Source organism: Pan troglodytes, chromosome 11 (assembly GCF_028858775.2).
Source record: "Pan troglodytes isolate AG18354 chromosome 11, NHGRI_mPanTro3-v2.0_pri, whole genome shotgun sequence".
NCBI classification, from domain to species: domain Eukaryota; kingdom Metazoa; phylum Chordata; class Mammalia; order Primates; family Hominidae; genus Pan; species Pan troglodytes.
The window spans coordinates 31493119-31515867 of record NC_072409.2 but is presented as its reverse complement, the minus strand read 5'-3'; the positions used below and the strand labels follow the sequence as shown (position 1 = coordinate 31515867).

General features: G+C 39.2%; 1 protein-coding gene across 13 annotated transcripts in view; it reads left to right on the top strand.

Annotated features, from left to right (window-relative positions):
- The window catches only part of ZNF462 (zinc finger protein 462), a 153610-nt gene that overhangs the window by 76785 nt on the left and 54076 nt on the right, over positions 1-22749 (top strand). For all 13 annotated transcript variants that reach the window (XM_016961387.4, XM_054658929.2, XM_054658931.2 and 10 more), the window contains one exon: positions 2050-2241. In XM_016961387.4, coding sequence (XP_016816876.3) covers positions 2050-2241 — 192 coding nt within the window. The remainder of the gene's footprint in view (positions 1-2049; positions 2242-22749) is intronic.

Genomic DNA, 22749 nt, shown 5'->3' with positions numbered 1-22749 from the left:
CTGAAAGACTCTTGACTCATCTTGTCTTTTCTAGATAGATTATTTTATTTTATTTTAAAGAAGAAAAGGTAATGTGTGCTAACCCAAACATCTGGATTTGAATTCTCTCTCAGGTCGTGCAACTCACAGCCACCAGCAATATTCACACAACCAAGCTTGCATTAAAAAGAAAAAATGAAAAAATAGAATAAAGAGGGCAGTAGTATTCTATATATTGTTATATATATATTAGTAAACATCATACCCAGCATTGTCATCTAACTCCTAAAGAGATACAACTGGCTGGTGTTCCTGGTTGGGTCCTCTGACTTTTTTGAACTTCTGTCCTTCCTTGTGCTTTGTGATGCTGGGCAATTCAAGTTTTTCTATGGGTTTCTTCAAGACTTCTTTGGAAATGCAAGCTCTGAGGGTCATCAGTGGTGAGAGGAAGGCTTAATTACAGAACTTGGATGCTATACTCACTTCACATGTGAACCCATTTAGTAATTTTCATGGTGGCAGGAAAATAATAATCTCGGAAATGTAGAGACAAAAAATGATCTTCCAATACCTGTTTTTCTTACTTTTAATCCTTAGACCACACCTCTGTTCATTTTCACTGGTCCACAAAACTTTGTGATTCTGTTTTCTCTTTTTTCTTCTCTGAGTTTTAAATGTCACCTTAAAAATTAATTTTAAAAATACATGTTCATTAGAGAAAGTTTGGAAATGAAAGAAGAAATACAGTCATTCATAATCTTGTTATCTAAACGCCACTGTTGTTAACATTTCATATATTTCCTTTCAGTCATTTTCTCTGTAATTATTTTTAATAGTTGTAATTCTAATGCAATTGAATATATATATTTAGCCTTTGTATTTACTTTTATTTTTATGTTATTATAAACTCCAATAATTTATTTTAATTGAATAAAATAAATCATCATTAGGATATGCCCAGATTTACTTAATCTTTTCCTTATGGTTGTAAATTTAGGTTATTTCATACCTTTTTCAAGCATAAATGATGTATATTTCTAAGTAAAACTTTATATTTATTAAAGGATATCTTCTTATTACTCTTTGAAATGGAGTTACTGGGTTGGAAACATGAGCATTTCTAAGTCTATTGTTCTTAAAAGCAAAATGGCTTTCTGAATTGATCTTACCAGTGTATATAAGTCCAACAATTTAAGCCTGCCCACTTCACACTCTTAGTTCTTAAAATGTAATTAATTTAACAGGTAATATATGGCGAAGGTAAATCACACTTTAACTTAATTTGGTCATGGTGATCTGTGTTGTATTTCAGTGGCATAAAATTAATTTTAAAAGTAGTGCTTATTTTTACCGAGAGGCAGTCTTTATTGAAGAATATTGGAGATAAACACACACACTGTACCCCCTAAACCCCCATGTTTACATATACAGCTCTCTTCCTTAGAGAAATGACTTATTTTTACCCATTTCTGTGCTATTGACTAGATAAGGAAATGGAGTTCTATGCTGAGGTTTATGAACTGGTCCAAAAATATATATATGTGGGATGAGAATGTGTATAGTTAGCAAGGAAGTACAGAATAGAATAGCACAACAGAGCTTGCACTGAATGACTTTGTGATTAAAAAGCCACTAATAGATCTTTGGAATAATAATTAAGCATGTTATTTTCTGGGACTGACAAAAAGGCCACCTTGAATGAAACCTGACATGGTCATTTCTAGTGTAGAGAGGGAGGGAAAGGGATTGGAAATTTTTCTAAAGGAGGTATCATGGGCAGTTGGGTTTGACTTCCTATTGGGGAATTAATTCATAGCTTCACTCCTGTAAGCAGAGCCCAAAATGAAAAAGGACCAGTTCACTAGATTCTGGAGCTCATGGAAGAGTTTCAACTCCAAAGGAGTACTGTGGTTGTGGCAGGTTGTTGGTCTGTGAGGTTCGTTCATAGAACATGAAGCTTGAGATGCGCTTCTCTAGCATGAGTTAACTGAGTTATCTTGTTTCCACCCTGGCCTTATACCCTTCTCCCCTCTTTTTCCTGTTCTGTTTCTTGTCACCATCCTCTTCCAGGTGAGCATGCCTACAAGTGTTCTTGGTGCTCATTCTCCACCATGACAATCAGCCAGCTGAAGGAACACTCCCTCAAGGTCCACGGAAAAGCCCTGACCCTCCCCAGGCCACGGATCGTCAGTCTCCTCTCCTCACACTCCCACCACTCCTCCCAAAAAGCTACCCCGGCTGAAGAAGTGGAAGACTCCAATGGTAAAAATGGGCTTCCAAGCTGGAATTAACCACTCAGGGTTGAGGTGGGCTGGGATTCATTGCCAATCATTTTTTTTTAGAGGAAAATCTTATGTGAAAACATGATGGTTCAAGTGAAGGAAGAAATGTGAAAAAGTTGAAATGGTGTGGAAGTTGGAGTGGGAAGGGGAAATGAACTTGTTGAGCATCTGTGTGACGCCATGATGAAAATGGAATTCAGTGCTCATGGGAGTGTTGCTAGTGGAAAGAGCCTGTCAAGTGGGATGGATTAGTTTTGGATCGTTCCACTGTGGTTTCAAGCAAGAAAGCGAATACGGTACCAGGCCAATTTGTTTGTTTTTATTTATATCCTGTCTTGTTCTAAAAATATGTGCTGCGAAATGTTTGGGGAGACAGGTATGTACATTAATGACACAAAATTCAGAGTAGGAGTGCAAAGGGTGAATGAGTGGGGAAGTGTGTCTGACTGAGCCACGTGATACCTTAGAGGTGACATAGGGATTTCTTACAGCTAAAGGATGCTAAGGAGGCATGAGTTGGGAGGAGAGTTTTACTGTTTAGTTTTGGAGTTTCAGAAGAAATACGGGAAGCCAGGGAGAGGGTCTCCTCGCTAGCAATGTGACCAAAGCTGTAGGGGAGAGAAAGAGTCCAGACCTTAGGGCCTGCAGATATGGCATAGTAAGCAAAGGGATAGTTTATTGTTTTTATAAGACCAGGAAGCAGACCTGCTTGATTTCTCATCTCACCTCAAATGATTGCAGAATCAGCTGCTTAGAAGAGAAGGAGAGGAAGTCTGCAGATTCTTCGAGGTAGACCTGCTCTCTTCCAACCCCTTCTAATTCTTGAATCCCTTCTGCGGGAGCCAGTTAGCTACCATCAGCTTGAGTACTTCCCAGGTCAAGGAATGACTGTCTCCCAAGATCTACTGTTACATTCTTGGGAGGAGCTTAGTGGACTGGAAAGAAAGCAGAACAAAAGCTTGGGTTTGAATCTCACTTCTCTCGATGATGGTCACGTTTCCCTGGGCAATCTTAGCTTCTTGTAGCCGTATGTAAAATTGTATAGTGATATCTGCCTCAACTGATTATCTTCAGAGATTAATGAGAAAAGATACGCACCTGTAAAATACCTAATACAGCCTCTGACACATAGTAGGAATTTAATAAAAGGCCGTTTTATTTCTGTACTTTTCATCCTTTGGTTGCAATTCTGGCCTTTGGGACCATTTATAACAAGTATGAATTTTGGTTATTTTTAATATGTGTGTTTAAAACAAGAGACTCTTCAGATAACCTGATGATCTGACAGCCCAACTTGTCAACATGGTCTAATTCTCAGATTACCAAAAGAGTAAATGAGTAATCTTTATTCATGAGGTCTGTGAGCAGACACCTGTAGGAGGAAATGAAATGGTAAGTCCTAAGATGAAAAGCTGCTTTTTAAAAAATTTTTGAAGCTTGGTGGTCTTTCCTTTGCAAGTTATTTATAGTGTTCAACACTATAGCTCCTTACTGGTGTCCCGGCCTTAAAGGACTTCTGTTTAACAAAGAAGGCTTGTTATGATGGCTACGACTTGTAATGAAGTGACCACACAATCTCCTTAGCTACTGTGTAGTAGTTTAAAATGGGGAAGGAAGCCTGTGGAGTTTTTTTTTTTTTTCTTCTGGGAAAATTCAGAGTCACACATCTAGGGCTGGGTGAGAGTACCTGTGGAAGGGTAAAGAAAATGTCCCCTTTTCACCTGAAATCTTCTATTCACCGGGAAAGGTTGGTATATTGCAACCAGAAGGGCAAAATCTAACTTGACTCAAATTGTAGGATCTGTATTAATGTGATTTTTAATTAATTGTTTTCATCTGACATGGAAGCTACATTTGTGGAGCTGTTTGGATGAAACAGATTCATCTCAGTGCCATTGCTAGCAAAGGCTTTTGCTGGGACATTTTTCTCAATGTCATACCTTCTTTTTCCTTTGTCTGTCTTCCTTGAAAGGTGGGTCTCAGTCAGAGGTCAAGGGAATCCTTTAAACCCACCCACTGCATGTATCATCATCCTCTGCATAGACGGAGAAGAGTTGAGTTCAGTTATATTCTTGAGCCTGTACTCTCTTCTGAGGGCTGTACTATGCACGGAAGAATCAGAAATGAGTATAGTATTTTTCTGGCCCTCCGACAACTTAAAATCAACTGTTTAGATGATACTATTAGCGCTTACATTTGAGCTAACCATAACCCTAAGCCTCAGGCCTAATCTATTTGTGGAGTGATTTCAGATTCTTGGAGGATGGACTGTGGGGAGGAGTGGGTGTCACAGAAATATGACAAAGTGATGTTGAGTAGCTCTCTCTATAACATAGATATTCTGTTTTTGTTTAGCCACAGGGAAATAATTTGCAATATATAAAAGGGATTCTTACTTTTCTCCTTATGAAAGAACACAGTAACTGAAAGCTCTGTATGGTAACTATTTAGTGATCCGTACACAAAAGTCATTGGGCCTGTACTGTTTTTAATGTATATAAATGACCTATATCAATGGATCAGCAGTGATTAATTTGATGACGTAAAAGCTGATTAGATGAGGTAAACAAAAAGAAGGCTATTCACATGAATGAATAATTCTGTGGAAAGAGTAGTTAATAATTGTTCATTCAGTAAGTATTTTCTTGAATCCTTACTATAGATTTTGTATAGTTTTGCATGGCCAAGAGTGGCTGGGCAGGCCCAAAGTGGGAAGACTTTGCTAAGGAGCCGGATGGTGGATTCCTAGAAACAGCTAAGTCTACAGGATGGAAAAACAGCTGTGGGGCTAGATAGTAGCCTGTAAATTAGGCCTTGAATGGTGTTTGAAACACACATGTGAAATCCAGTTGCACATTTTAATAGAGAGAAGCTGTGGGGCTATTGGCTCACAGTTAAGGTTTCCCACACTGCAGATGCCAGGACAATGTGAACACACCAACCAAAAATGTGTTGCAGGCCTGGGGGGAGTCAAGATCCATAAAACCAGGGAAATCACCAGTGTGTCTTTGGCTTTCTGATTCCCTAGTGAGGGATGTGAATAAAACAAGTTGACATGCTCCTGTTATTTGCAGTGGTCAAATGCTTGCCGTCTTGAGAGTGAGCCAGTCTTCTCTGGCAGAGGGAAACAGCCTGAAAAGGGAGGTTCTTTCTAAGCTGCTCTCCCTCCTAACCCAGAGGAGGGAGGAAAGTGGAGAAAGCAAAAATGAGAAGGTAGAGGGGAGATTTCACTCCAGCTGCCTGGCCACACACCTGTTCTGTGCTTCAGCCCTGCTCTTGGGCTCTGAGCTGTCAGTGTTGACATGTTTCACCAGCACACGAATCCTCTATATATTCATGATGATCAGTTGTTGAAAAGAAAAGCAACGGCTCTATGGTATTGGTTTTGTGTATAAGATAATGGGCAATGACATGTAATTGCTATTCTAAACAATGCATTAAGAGGAAACAATAAGGTTGTCAACAAAGGGAAATGCTCTGCTGTGTTTGTGTTTACTGTGTTCCTTCTCCTGCCATATACAACACAGGACTAGCTTTTATCCGGCTATTTCCAAGTCTCTGCTTTCAGTACAGAAAAATACACATATAGGCACAGCTGTAAAATAACAAAGAAACTAGGACAGCGTAGTTTAGCTATGAGATTTGTTTTAGGTCTGAGAAGCTACACAGGACATGGGCAATGGATACGTAACTTAAAATTCAACTATGTGTTTTATAAGAAGTCAAGCCAGTGGTGACATTCCATCTTTTTCCTCCCTCTAGTTTCTCCCGGGGACTAATAAGTTATTTTGTTTCATCTATCTATGCAGTTATGCTATGGAATTGCCTGCTTTAGAAAATAGTACTATGATGCATTTAGGACGAAAACAAAAATCAGACCAGGTGCAAAATGAATAAGGTGAATGATGGTAACATAGTTTTGTTTTGCGTGTGTGTGTGTGTGTGTGTGTGTGTGTGTGTTTGCTGGTGCCTTAGTTAGCAACCCAGAGAAAACAGAAAGAACACTTGGTTGTGATACCCCTCCATTTATAATATAGAACTTGATATAGTCCTCCCAAAAGAGAAGTCTGTGATATTGTGAATTAGTAGAAAAATGTTGCAAGGAGCTTGGCAATTTCCTTTTGTACTGATTTTTTAATAAATTTCAATTGGTTTTTCTGCTCTAAACTCTAGAATAATATTTGACAAACACTATTTTTATCAAGACATTTCTCATCAAGGAACCACATGTACTTATTGTCTGTCATATCAAAGTCTTCAGCGTTGCATCCAAAGTTCACCATTTAGTCATGCTTTCTCCATTGCACAGTGGCTTCACTAGCAAATACTGACATTCCTACCATCTCTCTACTTACTACCCTAAGCATTTAATGTCTTCCTTTGTACTTCTACTCACTTTCAGTAAGCTCTGCTGGGAGGTTAGGTGGATTTCTTTCCTGTCTGCTTCTCTCTACTAGTCCATGACTTTCACTTCCTTTAAGGATTGATTTTCATTGGCCCCAAACTACTCTTATTACTCTTCCTGGTGCTGTATTAGTACTTGCAGATATGCTATTTTTTTCTGTCCCCTAATTTTCCAATATGGACAGTTAGGTAAGTACTTATTAAATACTTATTCTTTTCATGGACCAGTGGTATCTTGGAGGCATCACAGTTTTCAGTTCTGTTAATTGTACTGGGTCCTCAAATACATTTTAACTCCACTAACCAAATTACACAGGCTGAGTTTATTTCATTTCCATTTAAGAGGCAGATCAAAAGACAATCTGAAGATGAAACCTTAGGGAATGCTCTAACATTAATTCTCTGACACAATTACTCTACCAAGATAAAAAGATCTTCCTTGACAAAGAGCGTTTTAAATATTGTCATTGTTCCCTGCATGATGAGACCTCCTGTATAGGTGGGAAGCTGAAGGTTGAGACAGGGTATAAACCCTTCTGTCCCTCAGAATGATATAGAAAGTATGATGGAGCTGGAGAAATGAACATTTCTAGTATGGTCAGCTGTTAGCAGAGTTGCTTCTTGGAGCAAGTGCGCACAATTATTGATCTTAGAGTGGGCTAATTTGTTCTCTGTGTCTCTGTCAATATACAGTGTTTGGTTGCAGTTAAATTCAGATTCAAAGATGATATAGCGATAAACTGACCAACAAAACTTGTCAATGAGTAGAGCTTTCTATTCTACCTGAAAACTTTTCCCATCAGACTTTTAAAACAATACATTGGTTAGAAGAAGAGACTCATTTGGTGAGACTCAGTTTTTCTAAACATTAGAGATTGGCAAACTTTTTCCTTTAAAAAAATTTAAATTGACACATAATAATTACACATATTTGTAGCATACAGTGTGATAATTTGACACATGCATATGATGTGTAATGATTAAATTAGGGTCATTAGCATTTCCATCACCTCAAACATTTATCATTTCTTTGTGTTGGAAACATTCAAAGTCTGCTCTTTAAACTGTTAGTAAATATACAATCAGTTGTTGTTTATTCTAGTTATCTTAAGATGCTGTAAAATTCTAGAACTTGTTTCTCCTATCCAGCTATAATTGTGTATCTATTTACCACCCTAATGCCCTTCCCAGTCTCTAGTAATCACTATTCTACTTGCTACTTCTATGAGATCAACTTTTCTAGCTTCTACATAGGACATAAGAATGTGCAGTATTTGTCTTTCTGTGCCGGCTTATTGGCAATTTTTTTCTATAAAAAGGGCCAGACAGAAAATATTTTCAGCACTGTAGGTTATGCAGTCTCTGTCACAACTACTTAATTCTGCCATTGTAACGTGAAAGTAGCCATAGACAATATGTAAACAAACGACATGGCTATGTTCCAATGAAACTTTATGTACAAAAACAGAGGAAAGGCCCATGAATGATACTTCACTAACCCATGCCATAGATGAGATGATTGGGGGGAATAATTACAGCAATACCCATGAGATTAATCCAGTCTTTAATAAATGTCATTCTGAGCCTTTATATTTAACATATGGAATACTCCTAGATGTCACTTAAAAATGTAACTTGACCTAAATATATTATTAGAATCATATATGAAATGTAAGGTATTAGATGAAGTTTTAAAAATATTTGTGCATGAATTACATTTAAGCTTAAAAGGAAAACCTTCTCTAAGAATTATGTTGAGTCTATCAACTCATTTAACCTTGGCTGCAGCAATGCTTGACAACTAAAAAATTAAGATCTGGGATGCTTTATTTTTGAAGAGAAGCTTTTCAGATATCTAAATAGGTCAGACATAAAATTCAACCTTTAAGAGGATCCAGTTAGTTGCTAGGGCATCAGCCCTTCCACACAGGTTCCAATTGCAATCAGATTAAAAGAAAAAATGAGGTGGTTTCTTTAAAAACGACAATCATGAAATGGAGACTCCGAAGTGAATAATTAATTGTAAAGTACAAAAATTTACATCGTTTATAGCACATGCGATGTAAGACATAATTTTAATGGCTTGACTATAATTTTTAATAGGTTCTGCTGGTCTCAAAATTATCTGACCGGATACTAACTAACCTTCTCTTTTTGACATCAGAATTTCTCCATCAAAATGTGGCCTAAAGTTCATTTTAACACTTACTATGTTTCTATATTTCTACTGTAAAGACTTAAGAGGTCTGCAACTTCAGTGGAGCAAAGTGGCATTGAAGACCCCGAATCTTCTGTTATTACCTGGAAATCTACAGGGATTAAATGTTAAGACTCTGCCTCAGTGGCAAAGAGCAACCCTCCAATATTATCACCACTCTGAACTCAAAGGTCATGTGATACACGCTTCCCAAGATACCAACCTGCCTGGGATTTCTGTGACTTTGAATTAGCCATAGTTTTGTGGCTGCTATCATCCTTTGTGCCGGAGATGAAAACATTTCAAGTATAGGCTTTCCATGTCCTGGGAACTTAGTCAACTAATTCATCTCCCTGTTCCCATGCCAACAAAAACATTGTTCATCAGAAATATAACCATATACTACTAAACTTATTCAGAACTAGTTCCCAGCAACACTGGAGTTTGCTTCATAATTCCACATCTGACTTTCAAATCTCTGGGTGAACTGCTTGGAGATTACTTCAAGTCTTCCAGACCTCATTTGTGGAAAGTATCTAAAAGAGAAGAAATCTACTTTATTCTTTAGCAGAAAAATATGTCAGTCATTAGCTGAATCATCTAAAGCAACTAATCTCTGTTATTTTTTAAAAGAAAGAATTTTTCCTTGTCTTCTCATTGCCCACTTCGAATTTTCTGTCTCTGGAGCTGAAGCTAGTATTTTAGCCCAATTTTACTTGAGATAAAAATCCCTCAAACTGTCTTGAGACTTCTTATGACTCATAGGTCTCTCCAGTCTTTCTGTTCTGTGTGAGAGGATTTTACATAGGCAGAAGGAAGGGTATTTGAGTTGGGAGAAGTCACAAGAGTGAGCCATGATTTAGAGGTAGAAATCCTGCAACAGCCTTGCTAGAGTCGAGGGTATGTCCTCGGAAAGATGGGTATGTAAAAAAATAATTTTTTAAAAAGTGTGAAGAGCCCCGGTGTTGTGGCTCGTGCCTGTAATCCCAACACTTTGGGAGGCTGAGGCAAGAGGATCTCTTGAGGCCAGGAGTTCAAGACCAGCGTGGGCAACATAGCAAGATCCCATCTCTACAAAAATATAAAAATAAAATAAAATAAAAGTAAATTAGTATGGAGGTGAGAATAAGATGCCAGAAATAACTTTTTAGCTACAATTATTCTTTTGAAAAAATAAATTACATACATTTTGATTGTATGTCCCAGGAAAGCATGTCCAAATGTTGCACACATATTTTTGTTAACATGTTTTGTTAACTGTAAATAACAACCAACAGAAAAATCCCAGTGGTGGTGATTAAACAAAAATGGTGAAATAGCAAATGGCCAAAAGTGACATGAGGGGCAAGTATACAGCTGGGAGAATCTGCTTGCTCTCTGCTGGATTCAGTCCGTTTCTGTTTAGGCTCAGGAAATGATATGTTCCTGCCATTGGGGCTCTTCCACTTTGCAAACAGTTTCCGAGTCGTCAAGTTCAACCCAAAGGAAGTGTTTGGCTGAGAATGTAGGGCCCAGCTAAAGTTTCATTTCCCAGCACACTGCTTGTGGAGAAGTCATTCCAAGGCTAGGTTCTTCAGCTTCCATGGGGACACAAAACATTCTTAGATGACTCGCACAGGTCACTCACTCTCTTATGTCATCTTTTATTTTGATGCACTGTGAGTCCTCCACCAGAGCTGCTATGATAGCCACATCGAAGAGATGCAGGACCTTCTAAACTCTTAACCTATGTGTTGATTTTTAGCACTGCTAGTTTTTTTTTTCCCCTTTGGCCAGTTTGAAAGTCATCCATTCTGGTTTACATAAGGGTTCTGCATGTCTCTTTGTTCAATTCCCAAGCGATGAAAAATAATTCTTATTTTTTAAAATTCTACCAATTGCCTTAAATATGTCATCTGCTTTAATATGTCTAATGCATTGGAGGTATAAATGATTAATCTCATTTGAAAGAGAAGGGCACGAGGAGTGAAATGGTGAGTCAGACATCACAAAGCATGTACGTGGTAGAGCTGTTTCATTCACAGGTTTGTCCAATTCCAGAGCCTGTGCCCTTGAACTTTGTGCCTCAGTGGGGTCTAGTAGCAAAAACACATACCCAAGAAATGATCCAGAGTGGTGAAGCCTTGGCTGCTTATATGTCTGTGGGCTCTGGAATCTTCTACAGGAAATGAAAGACAAGTGTTTATTACTTACTGATATTTGGAGCTTAAGTTAACAGATGTACAGATAATATTAAGTTAAAAGACCAGAATAGAATAAAGTGAGAAATTGTATATCTGCATTTGAATGGCTATAACTTTGGATAGGAGAAGGAATTGAGTCATGTAGGGCTTCATGGAAGAGGCAGTACTCAAGCTGGACTTGAAGGGTGAGTGGATGTATACAGGTGGATGGAAGGAGTATCAGACATGAGCAGAGATACAGGAGAAAGGATCCTGGGACTGCAAAAATCCAGTGTGGCTGGAGCAAAGGATGTGTGGTGAGGTTAGTGGAAGGGTAATTAGTGAACGAAGGAGAGGTAGAGCCAGACGACAGGAGTACTTAACACTGGGAAGAGGACTTTTGGATTTATTAAGAAACAGACTCAATGGGGAAGACTAGCAGCAAGATTCCTTCCTCTCTGGAAGTGCCAGGGTACATTTGAGCTATAAGTGCATTCAGCTAGCATCAATAGGTCTTCAACAAGGAATGTGCAATGAAATCAGTCATGGGTAGTAGTCACCCTCTTTTAAGATGGCTGCATAGAATTTTTACCTTCTGATGACAAAAGTAATACCAACTCGTGACTAACGAACAGCTTTATGGCAATACATAATAAAATGTAAGGGTCACCCATCATGCCAGCCTCTCCCTACCCAGAATGATCTCTACTCACAGTTTGTTGAAGTCATCTAGATATTTGTTCTATGAGTATACAAACATAGGTTGTCATTTAGTTTAGTTTTTTTTTTCTTCAAAACTGAACCGTACTACACAAACTATTTTTCTTTCATGTGTTTTTGCTCTCACTATATAGGTTCCATCACCACATGACTTACTATAGTTTTGAAATATAAGGATTCATATCTCAAAAATAATTCCTTTTCAAATAATAAATATTGAGTACTTAAAGGTTTCAAATATATTTTTATGTATAATAAATTATATGTATATTATATTTAAGGTGGGATTCTCAGAGTTATAGAAGGCCTTTGAGATTTTGCCAATCAAAAATTCATTAATTTTATCTTAAGGCTCACTCACCTCCTCAAAAATTACTCAAGTAGAGTCTGTTTCCCCACTACTTACTTAAAACTTAATACATTTACAGTATTGGTGAACAGTTCTTAAAAGACAAAAATCAAGATTACAGACTGCCTAGACTGTTCAGAGTAATGGGCTAGAAATAAGACTTTGTGAAAGGATAAATACAAAGTAAGTTGGGTAGCTGATGACCCTTGGCATTTGTTTCCATTCCTGGACTTGCCAAATATTCTTATAATTATTAGCTACCTTACCTGTGTCTCCAGCTAAACTGTGTGCTCTCCGAGGTCAGGGACCATTTCCTATTCATTTCTAGAGCCCTAGCACTGGGTAGGCCATTCAATAGATATTTCTTAAATTGTTTTGAATTAGGACAGCAAAAGCAACCGCACACAAGGAAAGCCAAGAGAACAATTTATGTGTGAACAAGCCTGGGAATCTGGAAAAAGCCAATGGAATCTGGCTGTGTGTATAGCAAGATGTGCCATCCCATGTTACTGCACTTTTCATGCATCATTCCCTTGTCCTTGAGTTAACTAACTTCTCCCTTCCTCCCACCCCAGTGGCAACACCATAGCCCTTTCAACTTTCTGCAAATGAAGCAACCAATTCCTTTTTTTCCAAGCAGCCAAGGAGACAAGCGGGTACCTTCCTTACTTTCTGCCACCTCTTCAGAGTACTTCTACTTCCTTTGTTTAATGATCCTTTTTCAAATGCCTGCTTCCTGCTTATTTTCTTCCTCTCTTTTGGAGTATTCTTTTGTCTTCCTCTATGAACTCAGTGACTGGCTCACAGCCTTGCTTTCCAATCCAAATGTAATCTTCATGCTCTGGAATTACAATAGACTAGACTCAATGGTAATAACTCAACAGACACTTCAGTCGCCTAAGCTAGGGAAATTTGTCTCCTTCCTGACTGTCCTCCAGCTGCCCACCTGTGGCCAAATTCACCATAACAGCTCCATCTCCAGCACCTCAAATTTGCCTTTACTCTGACCACTGTGGGTGGATCTCCTTCCCCATCCAACCTAGACCTGACCAGAGGGTTAGCCATTTCAAAGGGGCTTTCTCCAGCATCCTGGTTTCTCTCGTCCCCTCGTCCTCTGGTTTCCAACTTACCAGACTCCAACCCTGAATAACCTTCACTCCTGCCCTTCCTCTGATGTTAGCCAGTCTTTCTGATTCTAACCTCCATCTTTTCCAATCTGTTTTCCAGGATATCTTTGTTAATCACAAATCAAATTTACTTTTCAAAATAAATTTGAGCTGAGTCAGACTTATCCCTATGTAATGTCAGTTTACACCTAAGTATTTCAAGGTATTTTCTTAAGTGAAAGAGACAGGAATAGAGCCACAACCAATGTGCTAGAAGTTGCAAATAGCTGCAGTCTATCTTACTTGTCCCAAACTAAATGGAGTGAGCAGCTGTGTGGTTAGTAGCTGTGGCAATCACAAATTATTGTCCTTGTGAGTTGTGATTTTATTGTTACTCTGATTTTATAGTATTTTAAAATTTTGCCCATGGGTAAGTTTTTAATTAGGGATACAGAGAAGGAAAGATGAGGAAATTCACATCTACCTTGCATGTAAGCAAGAGTAATGCCATCAATATGTCTATTAGAAGAAACATAATAATTGTCATAACTAAACCACAGGCAGACAGTGAAGTGTAAGTGCAGTTCCCTATTAGCACATTAAAATTGATCAGTTCTGTGTGTTGTTCTGTGGACAATAAAATAAGATCATTTTTGCTAATTTGGTTACAGTATACTGTTGAATCTTAGCTATGTTATCTCCATAACAGAAGTCTGGAAAACAATAACTCTTTAAAAAATTAAGTTCAGGCCAGGCGTGGTGGCTCGCACCTGTAATCTCAGCACTTTGGGAGGCCAAGGCAGGTGGATTGCCTGAAGTCAGGAGTTCAAGACCAGCCTGGCCAACATAGTGAAACCCCATCTCGACTAAAAATACAAAAATTAGGCAGGCTTGGTGGCGAGCGCCTGTAACTCCAGCTACTCCGGAGGCTGAGGTGGGAGAATTGCTTGAACCCAGGAGACAGAGGTTGCAGTGAGCCGAGATCACACCACTGCACTCCAGCCTGGGCAACAGAGTGAAACTCCATCTCAAAAAAAAAAAAAAAAAAAAAAAATTTAAGTTCAAGGTTTAAGTAAAATATTGATAAGATTTGCTTTTTCTGTTTTAAAATGAAAGCTTTTTAGTTACTTTTTGAATAGCTTCATTATTATGTGCCTCTACCCCTATAACTTAACAAAAAGGTACATAGTACTTTTCACTGTACTTCTTTCTCTTCTGATTTTTTGGGGTATTTTCTAAATCACGGCATGCCTAGGAGAGAACGTTGAGTAAATAGATATCACCCACTATGTGTTGCCAAGAGCAGAATAAGAGTTAGAGAACTTGAGGTCGGAGAAGTAATTCTGTGCAAGTGTAGGTTTAAGATTTATTGATTTATTTATTATCTTTTTCCAAATTGAGAGAAAGCAAAACACAAGGGTAAGAAGGAAGCTTTCAAAACTATACTGTGCTGCACACGTTGGTGGTTGTTTTTATGTTAATTATCATAATCCCAATGAACAGAGGTGACTCTACTGGGACTGGCCATATAAAGCCACTATTAATAAAGTACTGAGAGCAGCCCAGCCGCACAGCACTAGCCCAGGCGGAGCAGCTTTCACTGTGCTCCTGGGCTTCCTGTATCCAAAAGGGGAAGGAGGGTTGTTGACAGCAACGGATCTGCAACATTTGAGGGTACCATAAGCCTGTCCAAGTTCCACCCCAGGCCTTTTTGCTTGCCTCAGCCCCAATCCGGCACTCTCACCCTGGGGAAGCATCCAAATGTTCCATGGAACCTCTTCTCCAAGTCATAACAGTGGTTTTTTTTTTTTTTCCAGTGGAATTTTGGAGTCGCGGTGCTGTACCGGCATCAAGTGTGACTCTTTCGGTGTATTGCTGGGCTCATTTTGATTGAGCACATACCAGGAGAGATCGTTTTCACCCAACTGGAGCTAGTGAACATTAGGGGCAAATGATCTTTTTGAACCCACTTCTCCGTATAGATCATCTTTACTTAGTGGTGTACAGATCACACTGGAGATGCTGGAACCATGAGTTTGAGATTTGGCTTGAAAGCTGCTGCAGGCTCAAGTCCAGGAAGTACCATACACATTGTTGTTAATGAAATGTGCAGCCTTAGGTAGAGGTCCTGTCTAGCTCCCTATCACACATGCATGTCCTTAGTTAAAGCATTTACCCTCTCTGAGCCTTGGAGTTTCTAATATGCAAAATAATGATGCCGACTTTATGGGGTTATTTCAAGGATCAAATGAGATAACACAATGGAAGTACTTTCATATTCTAAATTACTGTAGAAATAGCTATTATTAAAATACTATAGTAGAAGCAAATTTGTTGTCAATTTATGATCCTTTTTAATCAACCATAGAATGGGTTTAAGTAAAAAAGGAAAAAAATTCACATCTAGCCTCAAGCTGAATGAAGTTTCCTTACATCATGAGCTTTCTTGGAAGCCTAAGACAATTCAGTGTTTGGAAGGTGGTGCTTAATCTGGAGCCTTGTTGATATAAATTTATCTGAACTTTAGGGCTTAGTTGGAACCACCCAAATAAGAAACTCCTTAGCACTTGATACTCTAATGGGCTAGCGGAATGCATTGATGAGTCCCAGTGTTAGACATCATTACTATAATTATTACTGACATTAATCGATGATCATTTTTAATCAATGATAACTATCACTTATTGCATATCTACTGATTGAGTACTTTGTAAACATTGTTTCATTTTATTTAAGCCATACAACAATCCCATGAGACAGGAACTTCCATGACTAGCTCCTTGCTGTTTAGGAAGGAGGAAAATAGGCTTAAGCAAGTTAAGTGGTGTGCCCTGGGTCATAGTTAAATCCAGCAGAGTTGAGGTTAGGGGGCACATCAGCCTGACTCCAAACTCTGTTTACTGTGCCACTGCTTCCCTAAGCCTCAGTTCTTAGATGTACTGTTTTTCCCCAGGCAAATCTTAAAAAGGTTATACATGAGCCCCAGGAAAGTGCTCTGTGTTTGAAATATTAAAACCATTCTTGGATGTGACCTTCTGCAATCTTATCTTCCAAATCTCTTGGAAGGAAAAAACCAATAATCCCAACTTCTACTTTCTCACCACTCACTCTTTGCTTTTCGTAAACTGCTAGACTCAGTGTTCTGCCTTCAGCATTTTATTGAAACCACTTTCATGAAGTGATCTAATACGGGCTAACTGCAGTGGCATTTTCTGTGGGAAGGAGTCATTCCTTCTTGCTGTTTACACCTGCTGCCTCCTTGGCTCCCCCTCCCTCTCTCTGGAATTCCTTGCAGCATGACCTTGATCCCTATGACTATAATGAAATAGCTTTCACAAGGATCATCAGTGACTTCAGACAAACAAGGTCACAGCCTCTGCTCTTGCCTCATCCTTCTTTTTTTGTCTGTGGCATTTAAAACTGCTGACCTTCCTCCTGGGGAAATTCTCTTCCCTTGGTTTTGGTCTTGCTATGTGTTTCAGGCTCTCCTCCAGCCTCTCTGATCATGCCTTCCCTTTACCTTGTTTTTGCCATGTTTCTCCTGCTCCCCTTACATGTACTTGGTTCTCGTCCTCAGTTCTCTTTGCACTCTCTCTCTCTCTTTACAAATATATGAAGTCAACTTGCCCTCTTCTGATGCCACCAATACTTCCAGTGCTAACCTCTCATGTTAAGTCTGAGACCCTCTGTTCTAACTGCTCCCTACCTTCTCCACCTGCGGGTCTCATTCAACCTTCATTTCAAAGGTTCTAAAATGGAACTCATTAATTTCCCACTAAACTTGTCCCTTTGCCAGAGCCCTTGGGACCTAGCTAATATCCTCTGCCACTCCAGGTCTTGTTGGACCCACGTTCCATCAGCCAGTCATTTGTTGTCTGCTTAGTCCTGATGTTTATATTGCCTTAATTCTTCTCACATCCGTCTCCCTCCTTCCCATCCTCATCTCTTACCTAAGCCATTAATTACCATGTTTATCCCACCTGCAAAGTCCTCCATTCATTCTATTCTAAGCAAGGTTAAGAGTTCAAATCATCCTCCTATTCAGAAGTCTTTAACAGCTCTGCATGGCCTGTGTATTAGTCCGTTTTCACATTGCTATAAAGAACTACCTGAGACTGCGTAATTTATAAAGAAAAGAGGTTTAATTGACTCACAGTTCTACATGGCTAGGGAGGCCTCAGGAAACTTATAATCAAGGTGGAAGGCAAAGGGGGAGCAAGGCACATCTTATGGTGGCAGGAGAGAGAAAGAGAGTGAGGGGGGGATGTGCCATACTTCTAAACCATCAGATCTTGTGATAACTCACTTACTGTCACAAGAATAGCATGGAGGAAACTGCCCCCATGATCCAGTCACCTCCCACAAGGTCCCTTCCTTGACACGTGGGGATTACAATTAGAGATGAGATTTGGGTGGGGACACAGAACCAAACCATATCAGCCTGTTTAAAAGAGGGAAAAAAAAAAAAAACTCAGTCAATATTCTCCATGTTTATACCCAGCCTTTTCTCTTTCCATCAGCTGCCTCATTCTCCCTATATTCTAGCCTAACTGGAATGAGCATCTCTCTCCTCACCCTTTTGCCTTTGTTCATGTTATGTCCCCTTTCCTTCATCTCCACATGCCCAGGTACTACCTGTCTTTCAAAGCCACTTGCAAATTCCTTCATTTCTGTGATGCAACAGTGATCTCCCGAGATGTGAGTCAACTCTTCCTCTGAAATCCCTCAATGCTGTGCCCTACCTCTCTTAAGAACATGTAGTTCAGTCTGCTGACTCCATAATATTACCAGGAGGGAGCTCTTTAGGAGCAGGGTTTTTGTTATTTTTTTATTCTGAACAATGAATATTAGGCTGCTTCCTTCCTAGAGTAGATGTCCTGTAAATGTAAAATGAAAATTTGTTGTGTCCTGTAAATAGTCGTGGTAGTAAAGTAGTAAATCAAGATTTGAATGCTTTTCTGACTCCAGAGCCCCACTGTCTTCTGGCCACGCTACTAACAACAGATAATGGACTCATGGGCATTTGTTTGATTGTTTGAGCACTCACTCATCTTAGTGTGTGTTGCTGTAATCTCCCCTAACAACCTGAGAGCTCTTGAAATATGAGATCTGATTATCTTTGTATCTATCAGATATCTAACATACAGGAATACCTTGGAGATGTTGCGGGTTTGGTTCCAGACCACCTCAGTAAAGCAAATATTGCAATATAAAAGTCATACAAATCTTTTGGTTTCCCAGTACACATAAAAGTCATGTTTACACTATACTGTAGTTTACTAAGTATACAATAGCATTATGTCTAAAAAATGTACATATCTTAATTAAAAAATGATTTATTGCTAAAAAATGCTAATGATTATCTGAGCTTTCAGTGACTCATAATCTCTTTGCTAATGAAGGATTTTTGCCTTGATGTTGGTGGCTGCTGACTGATCAGGGTGGTGGTTGCTGAGGATTGGGAGTAGCTGTGTCAGTTTCTTAAAGTAAAACAACAATGAAGTTTGCCACATTGATTGACTCTTCCTTTCACAAAAGATTTATCTGCAGCATGCAGTGCTGTTGCAGTGCTATTTGATAGCATTTTACCCACAGTAGAACTTCCTTCAAAATTAGAGTCAATATTCTCAAACCCTGCCACTACTTTATCAGCTAAGTTTATGAAATATGCTAAATCCTTTGTTGTCATTTCAACAGTGTTCGCAACATCTTCATCAAAAGTAGTCTTCACCTCAAGAAACCACTTTCTTTGTTCCTCTATAAGAAGCAACTCCTTATCTTTGCAAGTTTTATCATGAGATTTTATCATGAGAATCAGTCACCTCTCCAGGCTCTACTTCTAATTCTGGTTCTCTTGGTGTTTGTACCACATCTGCAGTTACTTCCTTCACCACAGTCTTAAACCCCTCAAAGTCATCCATGAGAGTTGGAATCAACTTCTTCGACACTCGTGCTAATGTTGATATTTTGACGTCCTCCCATGAATCACAGATGTTCTTAATGTCATCTAGAATGGTGATTCCTTTCCAAAAGTGTTTTATTTTACTTTGCCTAAGTCAGAAGAATTCATCGGAAGAATCACTATCTATGGCAACTGAATCCTTATTACCTGTATTTCTTAAATAGTAGCTCTTGAAATGGAAATTACTCCTTGATCCATGGGCTACAGAGTGGATGTTGTGTTAGCAGGCATGAAAACAACATTAATCTCCTTGTATATCTTCATCAGAGCTCTAGGGTGATGAAGTTCATTGCCAATGAGTAGTAACATTTTGAAAGGAATCTTTTTTATCTGAGTAGTAAGTCCCAACAGTGAGCTTCAAATATTTAGTAAACCATGCTGTAAACAGGTGTGCTATCATCCAGGCTTTGTTGTTCCATTTATAGAGCACAGAGTACAATTAGCATAATTTTAAAGGATTTTTTGAATGGGAAAAGCACTGCTGTCAACATAAAGTCACCAGCTGCATTAGTCTGTACCAAGAGTGTCAGCCTGTCCTTCGGAGCTTTGAAGCCAGTTATTAACTTCCCCTTAGCTGTGAAAGTCCTAGATGGAATCTTCTTCTAATAAAAGTCTGTGGGGCCTACATTGAAAATCTGTTGCTTAGTGGAGCCAGCTTCATCCCTTCTCTTAGCTATATCTTCTGGGTAATCTGCTGCAGCTTCTACGTCAGCACTTGCTGCTTCACCTTGCACTTTTCTGCTTTGAAGACAGCTTCTTTTCTGAAACCTTATAAACCAACCTCTGCTAGCTTCAGACATTTCTTCTCCAGCTCTGTCACCTCTCTTAGCCTTCATAGAATTGAAGATAATGAGGGCCTTGCTTTGGATTAGGCTTTGGCTTAAGAGAATGTCGTGGCTGATTTGATCTTCTATCCAGGCTACTACAACTTTCTCCATAATCAGCAATAAGGATGTTTTGTTTTCTTATTATTCATGTGTTCACTGGAGTAGCACTTTTAATTTTCCTCAAGAACTTTTCCTTTGCATTCACAACTTGACTAACTGTTTGGCACAAGAGGCCTGGTTTTCATCGTGTCTCAGCTTTCAGCATGCCTTCCTCACTAAGCTTAATCATTCCTAGCTTTTTATTTAAGGCGAGAGACGTGTGACTTTTTCTTTCACTTGAACACTTAGAGGCCATTCTACTAGGGTTAGTCATTGGCCTAATTTCAATATTGTTGTGGCTCAGGGAATAGGGAGGTCCAAGGAGAGGGAAGCAGATGGGGGAAATGGCTGGTCAGTAGAGCAGTCAGAACACACACATTTATTGATTAAGTTTGCATGTTACATAGGCATGGTTCATGACACCACAAAACAGTTAAAATATTAACATCAAAGATCACACATCACCATAACAGAAATTATAATAACATTTGAAATATTACAGAATATTGCATGACACGGACACAGGAAATGAGTACCTGTTGCTGGAAAAATGGTGTCAATAGACTTATTCAAGTTAAACCTTCAACTTGGAAAAAATGTAATATTTTGTAGTGCAATAAAGCATATGCCTGTATAGTACATATAATATATATCATGAGTGATCCAACCATTTATAAAAAGCTAAGACATCCAGAAGAATATTGCATCACTTTGCAAAATAATATTTTGATCACAGTGTTGTCTAAATGAATCTAAGAAATATGTATTAAGCGTCTGAGTTCACAAATGGATGTTAAAACTAAGAGTAAAATGCAGATCTAGAAATATTTTGGATGTTGCTGAGAGTGTGTATTCGGGAAATAGAGCAAAGGGTGGCTGATGATTACACACTGTGGTTTGCAGCACATGGATAAAGCACTTGGTCACCTGTTCTACATTATTATTAATTTTTGCACATGAAGGGTTGGTAGGGAGCAGAGAAGGTAGCCTACTAAGTTCCTTTCCTTCCTTCCCATAGGTAGGGCCATAGTCCATTTGAGATGTGAATGTACTGAGTTCAATAGAAACATTTAGATGAACAGTTCAGATGAACGATTCTAACCTGCTAGTAAAATCCCGAGAAGAAAAGATGGTGTTTTCTACTTAACAAAACAAAATGTGGAATCGTGGGGTGCTGATGATATTCCATCATCACTAGGGAATGTGCTGCCAGTTGGTTTTTCTCACAGTGGGAATGCATTTCTACTAAGCCTCCTTTCCCATCTGAGAGGTCAGGACTGTGGGTACAATTTACAGACACAGTAAAGGTAAAACTGGGAGGCCACTATCTCACCTGCTCCCTGCTTAAAGCCCTTCCATGGCTGTCTACGTTGCCTTCAGAATAAATTCTGAGCTTAGCATGGAAAGCTGTTCATTGGGCCCTGCATTTCTCACTGGGATCATTCCTCACCACTTCTTTCCTTGTGCTGTAGCTACACTGAATACCCTGTCTTTAAAAGGGTCCTATTATCTCACACTTTAGCCCTTGCTATTCCTTCTTCCTGGAATCCCTTTCTCCACTTATTTTCTCTTCAAATTATTTTGTAGATCTATAGTGGGAAGAAAGCACCTCTCAGCACAGAGCCTAAGATTTCTTAAAATGAGTAGTAGGCAAACACCCCTAAAGAGTAACCCATACTTAGCTGAGCCAGAAGTTCCCAAGGAAGCTGAAATGCCCTTATCAATCATGAAATAAAATCCAAACATCCATGCACACTAAGAAATTCGCGATAACATTCCTCGTGGGGTAGCAGGGAGAACCAGACAGTCAACCAATACATCCACTGTAGATGACGTGGCAAGAAGTGCTATCAAGAGAAAGAAAGCCATGGTGAAGGGTAGAAAGGATGGGAGTTGGAGTGTCAGGTAAGGTGGTTGGGGAGGGCATCATTGATGACAGGAATGATTGAGGCCAAGCCTATCAATTGGATGCCAAGAACCTTGCTCAAAGCTTCAGGTAATCTTGAAGAATATTGAAAAGGAAATAGACCCCAGAATCATTGCCAGGAAAGCCTGTCCAGTTTGGGAATTGAATTTGCCCTGAGATGACTTTTTGAAGCAAGTTGATTTGTGACCATTCCATGTGCATTGTTAACTAACAAAATAGGAGTGAATCATTCTGTCTGTGGTATTACTCAGGTTGAGCCCTGCCTTTGAGCTGAATCCAAGTCCCACAATCAATCCCCTCCCCACTCAGCCATCTCCCCCTACAAAATCACTGGACAAGTTGCTGCCATAAGTAGCAGTGCATTTGGCTCTGCCAGAACTGGTCAGTCAAAAAGTAGCCTCCAAGCAGCTACTGTGTGCCTAGAGCTGGGATGAATACTACATATTTTACAGCCGTGTCAGAGATCCCTGTTCCACTTGATTCTGCAGTCCAGTAAAGGAGTCCAAATGCTTCCATCCATAGAACACACTCCATAAACACTTACTTGGTGCAGAATTGATATAATGCAGACTTCATTGCTGTGGAACTGAGGCCCTTGGAAGCACTCACTATGTGCCGGTCACTGGACTTCACACATGGGTCTTATATAATCTGCAGAGCACCCTATGAAGTTGCCAATGTTATCTTCTCCACTTGACAAATGAGGACACAGAGGTGTGTTGGGTTAAAAGTTGC